Raw genomic sequence first — 12,968 nt, forward strand, 5'->3', positions numbered from 1 at the left:
GTTTGGCACTCACAATCGGTTGTCATAATCTTAAACGAAGACAACCAAATGTTAGTTTCAAACAGATTATTTGACCCAAAATTAGGTTTCAACTTCGGTCCAATAATCAGTTTGGCACTCATAATCAGTTGACATAATCCTAAACTGACAGGGCTTTAATTCAGATCAATATTCAGTTTTGGACTCACAATCGGTTCTTAATATCCAAAACAAACAGGTCTAAACGAAGTGATTATCAGATCATGGAGATGTAATATTCCTTGATTCGAATGGGGCTTCTCATGTGGATGTCATACTATCGAGCCCAGAGTTGGAACTCATAATTTGATTATTATTTCTTAAAAAAGATTCAGGTTACTTATGGGCCTTATGGCACCACTCCAAAGCATTTAATTTTCAAATTTTATACAACATATTAACTCTAGTGCCAATTTTGTAGTTATTGTACTCTGAAATTTCAAAAATTCAAGTGAGAACAGGGATTGCGCAACAGACAACAGAAAGCTTGTTGCCAACTGACCTCATTATATTTTGGAGAACAAAGACATTCAAGGTATAAAATGATCATATAATGTTCACAATGCCTAGATTATCTTCAGCTGCAGATTTCTTCAAGCGATCACTGGCGTTATCAACCTACATGAGAAAATCATTAATGGTGATTATTGAGTGAAATCCAGCTAAACAAAGAAGAGAAAGGAGATTTAATCATCGATGGCGATTATTTAGTGAAATCCAGCTAAACAAAGAAGAGAAAGGAGATTCAGTGACTAGATTAAGGCACGGTACCTCTTTATCCCAGTTTGTCCTAACTGTCAAGAAAATCAGAGTTACAGTCTGCAGAAAAACTCCAAAAATCATTCCCCACCATATCCCCTGTAGAAAATCCAAACAGAAAGTCAAGGACAGAAGAGAAGAAATATATTGGAAAACATGTAGGATGAGAGAGGTTTTTCTTGGGTGCTTACAACAACTCCTAGACTTGTTTTGAAGCCAAGAACACATCCAATGGGGAGTCCAATAATGTAGTAAGTGCTTAGATTAACATAGGCCACTAGAGCTTGCCATCCACTCCCAATGGCCACACCTGCAATCTCAAAAGCCCTTGAATCATAACCCACAACTACAAATATCCATTATCCAGCATTTCTCTTTGGATGGAAAAAAATAGCCCCCCACCCAAAAAGTAAAATTAACATTAAAACCAAACAGGCCAAATAAATATATGGCTAATTATCCATTTATTGTGTATACTGGGGTGCGTCTTACCTGAAAGGATAGGTTGAATTCCGTTCAAGAACACCGAGATTGAGAGCAGTGGAGTTAGATTTGAGACTGCCTCAATAACCTCAGTAGTACTAGTAAAAGCCTTGCTTAACGGGGTGCGGAATATCAAAACGATTATGCTGAAGACTACGCTAATAGCTATGGAGGTGGCGACGACGACGAACACTGAGAACCTTGCGACTCTCGGATGACCAGCCCCAAGCTCATTTCCGACTCGAACACTGAAAATTGAACACAGAATTGAAAATGAAAATTGAATTAGAATTGTTTTAAGTACATAGCTTAAGGAAAATGCCTACACTTTTACTCATTTATGTATAAATGGATACAAAAATGGGCTGTAATTACCAACCTGGCTGCTGTGCTGAGGCCCAACATAAACATCATGTCCCAGTTCAAGTAATTCATGCTGAGATGTATCATAACAGTTAAAAAGGAAAAATATAAGTACCCAGTATATAGAATTATTACAAGAAGATAAATAGAGATGTCTAATGTAAATTGATCTTTAAAAATAAATGGGAGTTGCTTAGTTACCATATTGAAATGGAATCAAGTGCAATTTCTGGGTTGGTAAGGAGGCCTGATATAAGAACAAGCCCTTGGGAGTACCATATCTCCAAGCTGTATCAAACATAATCAGGAGAAAATACACAAGATAATAAACATAAAATAATTCTTTACTGAGAAAAAGAAAAGAAAAGTAGAGAGAGAAGAAGAATTAAGCTGTTAAAAAAGTTCAGGCAAAATTATATAAACGAGATCAACTAGGAACACGAGCATGTATTACCAAAACGACCATGACCGTGCAGACAATGACAAATGTGTCATCGGCTCACCTAGTGGGTCCATGTCGCATGCTGAACGAAGATGTCATCAGCAAATTAAAATGTTTATTTAGAGAGAGACTATTTCTTGAACAATCCTTTGAGAAAACTTAGGCCCTGTTTGTTTGAGATTGTGACAACCAATTATGGGCCTCAAACCAATTATTGGACACTTAAATAACGTTTGTTTATTTGTCCAATAATCGGTTTGGGGCTCACAATGTCAAACGAACAGGGCCTTAAGTGGCCCACTAGGTTATTAAAACCTTATAAATATGAAGTTTCCTTCAATTATTAATTTACTTTAAAAATGAATCTTATTTGTTTGTGGGTGTTAAATATCTTTTTTTTTGTTTTAAATGGAGGGTGTTAAATATCTTATACATGGAAAGAATTCTCTTTAAATATCAAACACATGTAAAATTCTATATAGCTATTAAATAACTTATAGATGTAAAATACTCTATAGCTATTAAATACCTTATAGATGTAAATTTCTTTATAGGTATAAAACACCTTCTAGAAACACACACCTCCCTAGACCTGGCAAAAAGTGACCCGGACCTGCGGGTCCACCGGGCCCTCCCGTAAATTCCAGGTCCTGGTCACCAATCTGTGACCCGTTTGAAAATTGACCCGCGGGTAGACCCGGCCCGGACCCGTTACCCTGACCCGTTTGACCCGGCCCGGCCATTTGCCAGGTCTACACCTCTCTCTCTCTCTCTCTCTCTCTCTCTCTCTCTCTCTCTCTCTCTCTCTCTCTCGGGAGTAATGCAACATACCATAGCATAAAAGCAGATGCAACTGTTAGCTTGAGATATGGCCATAAGCCAGTAAAAGCCTTTGTAGAGAACCCTGTCCAACTTTCCTTGCAAGAAGGGCTGAGGAGTATGTAAGCTGCAGTTAGAATAACTAAGAGCCACCAGGACAAGCTCAAGGTAAGAGAAGCCCCAAGAAGTCCATATTTCAAAACAAACACAGACACCCATGTGAGAAGGCAATGTACTAGGAAGACCCCCACAGCTATATAAGCTAAGGGGTTTACTATGTTCTGGGCCTGGAGGAACCTCTGCATTGGACAATTCAGGGCAAAGGCGTAAAGCTGAGGGAGTAGACCACGTGCAAATACCTGGCCTTCGGCTGCTATGTCGTCCGATTGCCCAATAAGTCGAAGTACCGAGCCCGAGTACCAGTAAAGGAAAGAGAGACAAACTGCAGCTCCTAGGTGTAGGATCATGGCTTTTTGGCAGATGATACCAAGAGCGTTATACTTCTTTGCGCCATAAGCTTGGCCACAAACAGTCTGCACTGCACTGGCCATGCCCAACTGAAAAAGAAGAGTAATGGAAGAGTGTGAAATTATGTATGTAAGGAAGAGACTAGATTAGAAAAATTGAAGGATTAGTTACTAAATTAGAACACAAGGGTCACAAAATGAAGGGACCAATTGGGTTAATTGATTAATCACCCATTGTAACCATAAACAAAGATCTGCTCTAGCATAATCCAGGTCGTCCATGAAGTGGGCCACGGTGGAATGAGGCCCATTGGACCATCCAACCTAATGGGGTCCAAAATATGCAACCAATCGGCTGTTGACACGTGGCCCTCACAGGGACCACTACAAAGCCCACACCTGTCCCCTGCTAGGTATGCTGCCTGGACCAATCAGGGACTTCCACCTGCCCTTACTAGGCATGAAACCTGGTCCAGTCAGGTGTTACCACCTGTCCTGGACAGGTGGCTCAGAATCACTATAAATAGCCTTCACTTGTGCTAAGGTGAGGGTTCTGAGATCTGGAATCAAAACCCTAAGCTCCTCAGTTCAGAATTGCTTTGCACTCCTGCTCATACTGACTTGAGTGTCGAAGCGCCCGTCCGGAGCACCACTCCGGGTTGGTCTTCTGACCCTTTGTCTTCTTGTCTGTGCTCTTGTGCTAAGCGTAGGACTCCATCAGCCATTCAGGCCCAGATCAGTCCTTCAGGCCTAGATCAGTCCTGGACCAATCAGGGACTTCCACCTGCCCTTACTAGGCATGAAACCTGGTCCAGTCAGGTGTTACCACCTGTCCTGGACAGGTGGCTCAGAATCACTATAAATAGCCTTCACTTGTGCTAAGGTGAGGGTTCTGAGATCTGGAATCAAAACCCTAAGCTCCTCAGTTCAGAATTGCTTTGCACTCCTGCTCATACTGACTTGAGTGTCGAAGCGCCCGTCCGGAGCACCACTCCGGGTTGGTCTTCTGACCCTTTGTCTTCTTGTCTGTGCTCTTGTGCTAAGCGTAGGACTCCATCAGCCATTCAGGCCCAGATCAGTCCTTCAGGCCTAGATCAGTCCTTCAGGTCCAGATCAGCCCTTCAGGTCCAGATCAGCCCTTCAGGCCCATATCAGCCCTTCAGGTCCAGATCAGCCCTTCAAGCCCAGATCAACCCAGATCAGCCCTTCAGGCCCAGATCAGCCCTTCAGGCCCAGATCAGTCCTTCAGGTCCAGATCAGCCCTTCAGGTTCAGATCAGCCCTTCAGGCCCAGATCAGCCTTTCAGGCCCTACCATAACCTGTTACCAATTTTAGACCTAACACAACCTAACTAAAGCAATACTCTTTAGGGTTTCTAAGTACTTTTTTTTGGTAGGTAAGCTGGGATTGAACCCTGACCTCAAAGCCCTAACCAATTGAGCCAGAGGCTCAACCCCTGTTTTCCACCTACCTTGTTGAGTGACAGCAAAGGGAGGACGAAACTGAGTTAGGAGTCAAAGAAAAAGGTGGGCCGACAGGCATGGCTTCACTGACTTGAGCCAAGGAAAGACACAGAAAATCTCAGATGGTTCAAGCAACGCACCAGTGGCCCTACCTTATAATCTTATCTATCTCACCATTAGTCTTAAAATTGATGATTAGAAGAGAAAAATGATACATCAATATCTACAACCAAAATTTCATTAACGGGACACTATAATAGACAGTACGGATCATCTGATTGTACAGTCATGTGTACGGTCACAATGGGTGATTAAATCCAATGGAGAGCTGTTGATCATGGGAATACCAAACCAGGGTTTATTTTATTCTTGAATTGACTGACCATCCTTTGTTCACGTTCACTTTTGTTCTTAGACAAAGTAATATCCGAACAAAATTTGTGAACAGAGGTGAAGTTAATTTCAAGATAAACCTATCCAAGCAGTAAGGCTGCAACTCGAGCCGGGTTTTACCCGACCCGCATCGACCCGACCCAACCCGAAAATAGCCTTGGTTGGGTTCAGGTATCATGGGTTTCGGGTCGAGCCGGGTTGAGCATTCAAAAGCCCGCATGAATCTCGGGTTGAGCCGGGTTTGAAGGGGCCCGACCCGATCCGAGTTACATAAGTTATAGTATGTACATTTTTTTCTATTGTTAGTTAAAAGTTAAAAGTGAAAACCCACGCACCCACTGTTATTGTGAGTGTAATTTCTGCTTCTATGAGTTGAGTTAATTCAAGTGTTTGATTCGGCATTGTTTGATTGTAATTACAACATTGTTTGATTACAGCATTGTTTGATTCAAGTATAATTACATCATTGTTTGATTCAAGTGTAATGTGAGTGTAATTTCTGCTTCTACGAGTTGAGTTGCCTTGCCAAACAAGAATTTTCCTTGAAAAATTGCGTCAACATGAAAAAACCCGACCCGACCCAACCCGAGATTTATCATGGGTAGGGCCGGGTTTGGGAATCGTGGGTTTTCCGGAAAAAAACCCGACCCGACCCGCCCGACCTGAGTTGCAGCCCTACCAAGCAGGATAGCCAATCGAAGGTAACAACTTAACCAAGGATTTCAATCCCCGCGATGAACAGCCTTAATAAGTTAATTCCATTTGACTCGTGATTTCATCTTTTTCTAAGTAATTAGTACTCAAAACATGTTTGATGGATTTTTGACTCTTCATTTGATTGATGGAATCGGTAACCCAATTTCAAAATCACAAAACAAAGCACCATCCAATTGAGCTATGGCCTCGAGGGACTGAAAATAATAATAAAAGACTTAATTTACCATGACTGAATAATTGGGTGAAAAAACAAATAAAAGAAGAAGAAAAAAGGGACATACCATAATCCCATATGCTAGACCTTGAATGCCAACATTGGCTATGGAGGCCCCTGCCAACTGTAGAGCCCCAAGATGGCCCACAAACATCTGAGTCGCGAGACTGAGCATGAAATTGAAAATCGAGACGATAATCGAAGCTCCGGACAGGATCCATAAGAGCTTCGATTCCCAAGCGGCGACCTGTGCGACCCAACCGCATTGGACTGGCTCAGTTTCTAGAAGCACTTCGATCACATCCGACGGCTTGCCTGCGATTGAACCTCGCAGAATCAATGGCTCAGATATAGTCTCTCGCATCTCTTCTAATGTTCGGTACTTGCTGTTAATAGTTTTTCAGAAGTAGTCCCTACTAAGTCATCTGAAAATTTATACTATGGAGTATATACCTGATAAGAAGGGTTTATGAAGTACACTTATATCTACCATTCTGAGTTTTAGTTAGACTTGGACCTTACCGACCGGTTTCTGAGGCCTTAAGAGAAAAGTAGCTGAAGCTAACCATCTTCAAGGAGACCTTTCCTTTTATTTTGGCAAAACCTTCTTCTAGAGAGTCCTGTATGACTTTTGGAATTATGTACTTGTATCTGACGTGGTACGACGAATCATTTCAGTAGCAGCCCCTCTACATCCTGTCTCTTTTGTATAGTTTCATTCCTTCCTTCATGAGTGTGGTGTGGCCAATTTTTTTTTACTTGGGACAGCCCCCCTTCAATAGAGTAGTGAAAAAAAGGGACGGATACATCACTTCCCGAGAGAGGGACGCCTCTTACATTCATGTGGTGTGATGATTGATGAGGAAAGGGATAGGGAGCTTATGGGTCAAATATGACCACACATTTTGCAAGTGCCAAAACTACATGATTTCTTGGGCAGATAAACCGTACCACTAAGACTTCTTGTATAGAAACTCCTATAAGTATTTAATATCTGATGAATAATTAGCATCTATGTGGTTTTAAAGTTTAAACAACCTCTTTTTGTTATCCGAAGTGTTTTTGGATATCTACAAGTACAACACCATGTTTTTCTTGGTGGACGTACAGGGAAGAATAAAGGAGAAAATTAATGCAAGAAAAGGGATGAAGACAGTGCTCGATCGATGCCGATAGGAAATCTGTTGAGCTACAGTGGCAGATGGTTTTCCCCTCCAAAACGTCCCACATCGGAAAACTAGATAGATGTGGATGTACTTGTAAGGGAATGGGTTCCCTCCTCTTAATCACGGATTGCTTTTGAGTAAGGGTGTAAATGGATATTCGAAAATTCGTATACCGTCCGCATCCGAATCCGTTTAAAGCGAATATTATCCGAATCCATTTATGAGATATCCGGCTCTTAGCGGATGCGAATCTGTTAAATGGTATATCCGATCCGTTTAACATCTGAATCCGAGAAGTACATCATTTTTATTTATTATTAATAATATCATTAATATTTATTTATTTTTAATGACACACCATCTTTTGTTTCTAAAAAAAAGTGAATTTTGTTTTGAATTTTCCTTTTAGAAAAAAAAAAAAAACACAAACATAAAGTGTTTTGGGTGAGAGATGGAGTTATCTCTCATTTTAAGGGCATTCTTAGAGAGAGAGACTATGCGTGATGAATGTGTGTGTTGGGAGTTTATCTTAGAGAGAGAGAGAGACTATGCACGATGAATGTGTGTGTACAAAGTGTGTTGGGAGTTTATCTTAGGACAAAGGTTATTTACCCATTCACCATGACTATCCAATCGAGGGTAGATGTAGGCACTATCTTTCATTTATCCTACAATGAAGGTTATTTGCCCATTTATTGCGAATGTCTAAACGAATGCTAAATTGCAATCAGTCTCCTCATTTTCGCATATACATCATACCGATGCTCGATATGCTTTCTGAGACTTATTTTGATAACGATTGCTTTAATGATTTAAGTTCGGATTCGCTTCACACCATCTGTGGGAGATCTTCCATTCACTGAATTCTTCCAGAAAAGTTATGATTCTCTCTCGAGTAGGTTTTTTCCTCCACGGGCACTTATATTCTCCTGTCACTACCTTTACCACCACTGAGGAATCAGCCTCAACCCAATTTAATGGCTAGTTTTATTCCTTCCTCAATAGAGCCCGACAGATCTCTTATTAGAATTGATCCAAGCTCTCTCCTCATCTCTTCATCCTGCTCTTGCATGATTAATTTTCTCCTTTATTCTTCCTGTATGTCCATCATTTCTATTATCTACTCTTAAAAGTTTTTATACGGCGTTAGACCATCAACCAACAAGGGCAGAGAGAGAGAAAACTCTCCCCCTTGATTTTGATCCAGGTCAAACCCACTTTTTTTACTTCCCTTTATTAAGGGGGTTGATATTTTCTCTCTCCACCCTTTATATGTAAAGGGATAATTTCTCTTAATATATAGAGAGAGAACTCAATCTATTTCAGATTTCGTTATCCAACCCATGATCTCCACCATAGACGTAGCAATATGGTTGGATGATTTGGACCGTCCAAGTGGTGGACCCAATTGTGGATGGCGATGGTCATGGTACATAGGAAAAAAGAACAGATGCCCGTATCCCTTTTGATCATTGTCCCTTGAATAAACAGATAAAAAATGAAAAGTGGTCCACATAGAAATGAAAACACTCACTCTCTCCCATTTTTGGATTCTTGGAGGGGTTTGGTAAACCTAACTATTTTTAAATTAGGTGGTCTAACCTTCTTCAACACGACCAAGTCAGTCCCGCAAAAAATATAATTTTTTTCCAGAGTTTCTTTCTTTTCCATTGTTTGATTACGTATGAAAAAAGTAACTCAGACTACTTCGGTTTATTTTTAATCTACAAAGGACTTCCATTTATAATAGAGATTTGCTAGGGGCCATTGCAGGCGGTGGCTGCTGCATGTGAGAGCAGCAACCTCACTCCTCAAATGACAAGCAGATTATTTTGGGGAAAAAAAATCTAGGATAAAAATTTCCACAAGAAATGTTTTTCCTCTTTCAAGAAAACGGTTTCTACACACAAGTGTAGATAAGCTCTACACACTAGCTTAAAATACAATGGAGGGCATATATTGTTTGGGCGATCCAAACCATTCATTTGATTGGCCCTCACATAGAAAGGGTGTCCACAAAAAATCAGCTCCATAGGATCATCCCGACTCTACGATTTTAAGAGGTGAAATGGGCGTGTATAAACTTTCACAAATCTGTCCATTTTTTGCCTCCACTGTTCGAAGGGTTAGGATGATCCTATGAAGCTGATTTTTTTGGCACACCCTATCTATATGAGGGCCCATCAAATGAATGCTTTGGATCACCCAAACGTGGGCCCCCACTGTATTTTAAGCTGGTGTGTAGATAACTTATCTACACTTGTGTGTAGAAACCGTTTTCTAAATTTCTGCAATCCAAATAGGATTATAGGACTAAGGGCCCGTTTGGATGCATGCAAAAGTGGGAAAATAATAGTAAAAGGAAACATTTTTAGTCTTTTAGCATTGATTGCAATTTACTATTCATGGCTGTGAATTTGATTGTTTTTAGTACGAGAAATGCTACGACAAAGCTTATGAAATGTTTTAACTTTTCATAATATTTTTCAAAGAGTTGGGGCCTCTTTGGATGCCCCAGATGTCAGTTCATATTTTCACAAAGATTAATTTAAGGGTTTTGCTAACGAGTGCCCTTAGGCTCTGTTCACTTGCGTTCCCGGGAAAGCAAATCCCTGAAAAACAACCTCTTTTTTCCCTGACAAGACAGAATTCTGGTGTTCACTTGCTTTCCTGAGAAAGTAACAAGCCTGGGTGGAAAATGTCAAATAATGACATGGAAATTGCCAAAAATGATGTGAAAATGTCTCTTTTATCACAAGTGTGGGAAACCAAATCCCACTATTTTGGTCGGATTTGCTTTCCCGTGAAAACTAGTGAAAAAAGATGGGCAAGCAGTTTCTCGGGAAACCTTTTCCTACACGGTTTCCCTGGATTTCTTTTCCTAATGCCACGTCAGATTCCCGAGAAACCTTTTCTTTTCCTTTCCCGAGAAAACAAGTGAACAGAGCCTTAGGGCACTCATTAAGGAGCATTAAAAGCTCTCTTTTATACTCGTTTTTAGATGGCAGCCCCTCTTTTCCCACGTTTCATTAAATGCCCGCTACTTTTGTCAACATCAAGAAAAGATTGAAGCTTTAGAGGGGTGTCTATATCAAAAACAGCTTTCTATTATTAGCATAGTTAAATAGTAAGAATAGTTGCTTTGATATCGACACTCCTCAAAAGCATCTCTTTTCTTACCCCTACCTATAATAGAGTTAGTATAGGAAAAGACAAACAAAAGGGTGGAAATTCAGGGAAAGGGGTAGAAGAGAAATCATGTGATGGGTGGCCTTACACCCGTATTTTTCAAAATGTACGGTTTGGCCCACTCCATAGGATGTTCCAAACCATCCATTTGTTGAGCCACAATGTAAATAGGTTGTGCCCCAAAAATCATGTCCATAGGCTGATCATAATCCTCCGATCCATAGGATGATCCTGAACCTTCAATCTATTGAAGTTTGCTATGGATCGGAGGGATATGATCATCCTACAGAAATGATTTTTGGGGCGCAACCTATTTACGTTGTGGCCCAATAAATGGACGGTTTGGATCATCCTATGGAGTGGGTCGCATCGTGCATTTTGAAAATTACGGGTTTGTACTGCCACCCATCAGCCCATCACAACTAGAAAAAATGGAAAATAATGACAATAGATTTTTGGTCCATTTTTTTACTTTTTACAACCCCGTCCAGTGCATTTATGACTCATCTTTTACACTAAAGATCCAGCTATATATATGGGGGGGGGGGGGGGGGGGTGTCAAGTGCCCCCCTGGCTCTGTCCCTGGACTCACCTTTCACTCCGGTAGAGCGAGACCCACTTTTGTTTTGATATGGGCACTCCTCTCTTTAATAGGTAGGGGTAAGAAAAGAGAGGCTTTTGAGGAGTGTCGATATCAAAGCAATTGTTCTTACTATTTAACTATACTAATAATAGAAAGCTGTTTTTTATATAGACACCCCTCTAAAGCTTCAATCTTTTCTTGATGTTGACAAAAGTAGCGGGCATTTAATGAAACGTGGGAAAAGAGGGGCTGCCATCTAAAAATGAGTAAAAAATAGAGCTTTTAATGCTCCTTAACGAGTAGCAAAACCCTTAATTTAATTTAAGGAGAACACTTCTAAAACGGGATTCCATCCAGAAAATAAAGACAACATTGAAAATGACCTAAGATTTAGTCATTTTTAATGCATTTTTGGCATTTCTCGAGATTGGAGCTCTCTTCGTTGTTCATATTTTCACAAAGATTGAAGATGGCCGACGATTTATGTGACACATGGAAGACAAAAAGTGAGCTCTGATCCGCACTAATCATCGGTCATTTTCACCAGTGTCTTTTATCTTCAAAATAGAACCCCGTTTTAGAAGTGTTTTCTTTAATCTTAGGGCACGTTTGGCTAGCATGAATTTGTTTTCATGATAAATCAGTTTCACCAAGTGGAGATGAGGGTGAAGTCGCTAAAATTCAGAAACAAAAAACTCTACTCAAAATTGCATCGACCTTTTCTTATTTTTAGCCACATCTCATCGCCTAACACCCTAGTTGGATTTGGTTTCCTAATTTTTAGCGACTTCCCCCTCATCTCCTTTCGGAGACACCGATTTATCATGAAAACAAATTCATGGTAGCCAAACATGCCCCAAATGGGGGCATTAAGGCTTCTTTGAAAGCAAGTATGACAATATAGGGATTTGCTAGCGTCCATCACATAAGGCATTTCGCGGATGGGCTGTTGCATGTGAGAGCAGCCACACAGGCTCACTTTTCATTAGATTTTGTCTTCATTCATGAAGTGGCTGCTCTCACATGCAACAGCCCATCTGCGAAATGCCGTCGCAGGCCCATCTGCGAAATGCCTTCTGCGACGGATGCTACCAAATCTCTTACGTATAACTTATTTGGTGTGCACATACATACATGTATTTTAGGAAAATGCAATGGCTCCACTCCATTCGATGATCCAAACCATTCACTTGCCAGTCCCCAACATAACCCTAAACGCCAAACCTCCAACCCTAAACTTCTAAAACAAAAACCCTTAAACCTTAAACCCAAAACCAACATCTCAACAGGATGATCATAACCTCCTAATTTATAAAAGTTTCTAGCTATATTCTGCCATACCTCTACAAATTGGAGGGTTAGGATCGCCCTGTGGAGATGATTTTGGGGGGCACAACCTATTTAAGAGGGTGCCCAACAAAGGAGTGGTTTGGAATTGGATAATGGCACAGAGTGGGACTCCTCACGTTTTCAGAGAATCCATCCCATCGTACACTTGGCATGCATCATTGCCACTCCAAAAAATTATTAGATGGTCCCAACCTCTCAATGGAAAGTAAACAAGGGGAGATTTTATTGAGCAATTTCCCAAAAAACTGTAGCATTGATATTTTTGCATGTCTTGATCTCCTTTCGAGGTGGAATCTAGGTGGGCCCCTATATTGTGGGGATGGCCCACTAAATCAATGTCCCTGATCACCATATACATTGAGCCTACTATTCCGTTTGGCGTTTTTCCAACAGTACATATGGCACGGTTCCACACGTGAAATCTCTAGCGGGCCCCATTGATGAACAACCAAGCTCATGTACACATGTACTATGTGATAGATTCAAATCAATGATGTGAGAAGAAACCATATATTTCAAACAATATTCTTATTCCAACTGAC

The 12,968-nt window shown here is 40.7% G+C and overlaps 1 protein-coding gene across 1 annotated transcript; it reads right to left on the reverse strand.

Moving 5' to 3' along the window:
• Positions 1-422: 422 nt before the first annotated feature.
• LOC143884230 (protein DETOXIFICATION 41-like) lies at positions 423-6,590 on the reverse strand. The gene is made up of 8 exons (XM_077387679.1): positions 6,206-6,590; positions 2,897-3,441; positions 1,825-1,911; positions 1,640-1,696; positions 1,270-1,508; positions 969-1,087; positions 790-876; positions 423-636 (listed from the first exon to the last, which is right to left on the reverse strand). Exons 1-8 carry the CDS (start codon positions 6,500-6,502, stop codon positions 565-567), a joined length of 1,503 nt encoding a protein of 500 aa, XP_077243794.1. The 5' UTR covers positions 6,503-6,590; the 3' UTR covers positions 423-564.
• Between the last annotated feature and the right edge of the window lie 6,378 nt (positions 6,591-12,968).

The sequence above is a fragment of the Tasmannia lanceolata genome, unplaced genomic scaffold, assembly GCF_043159265.1.
Source record: "Tasmannia lanceolata isolate RefF3 unplaced genomic scaffold, GAP_Taslan_0.1 ptg000008l, whole genome shotgun sequence".
NCBI classification, from domain to species: Eukaryota; Viridiplantae; Streptophyta; class Magnoliopsida; order Canellales; family Winteraceae; genus Tasmannia; species Tasmannia lanceolata.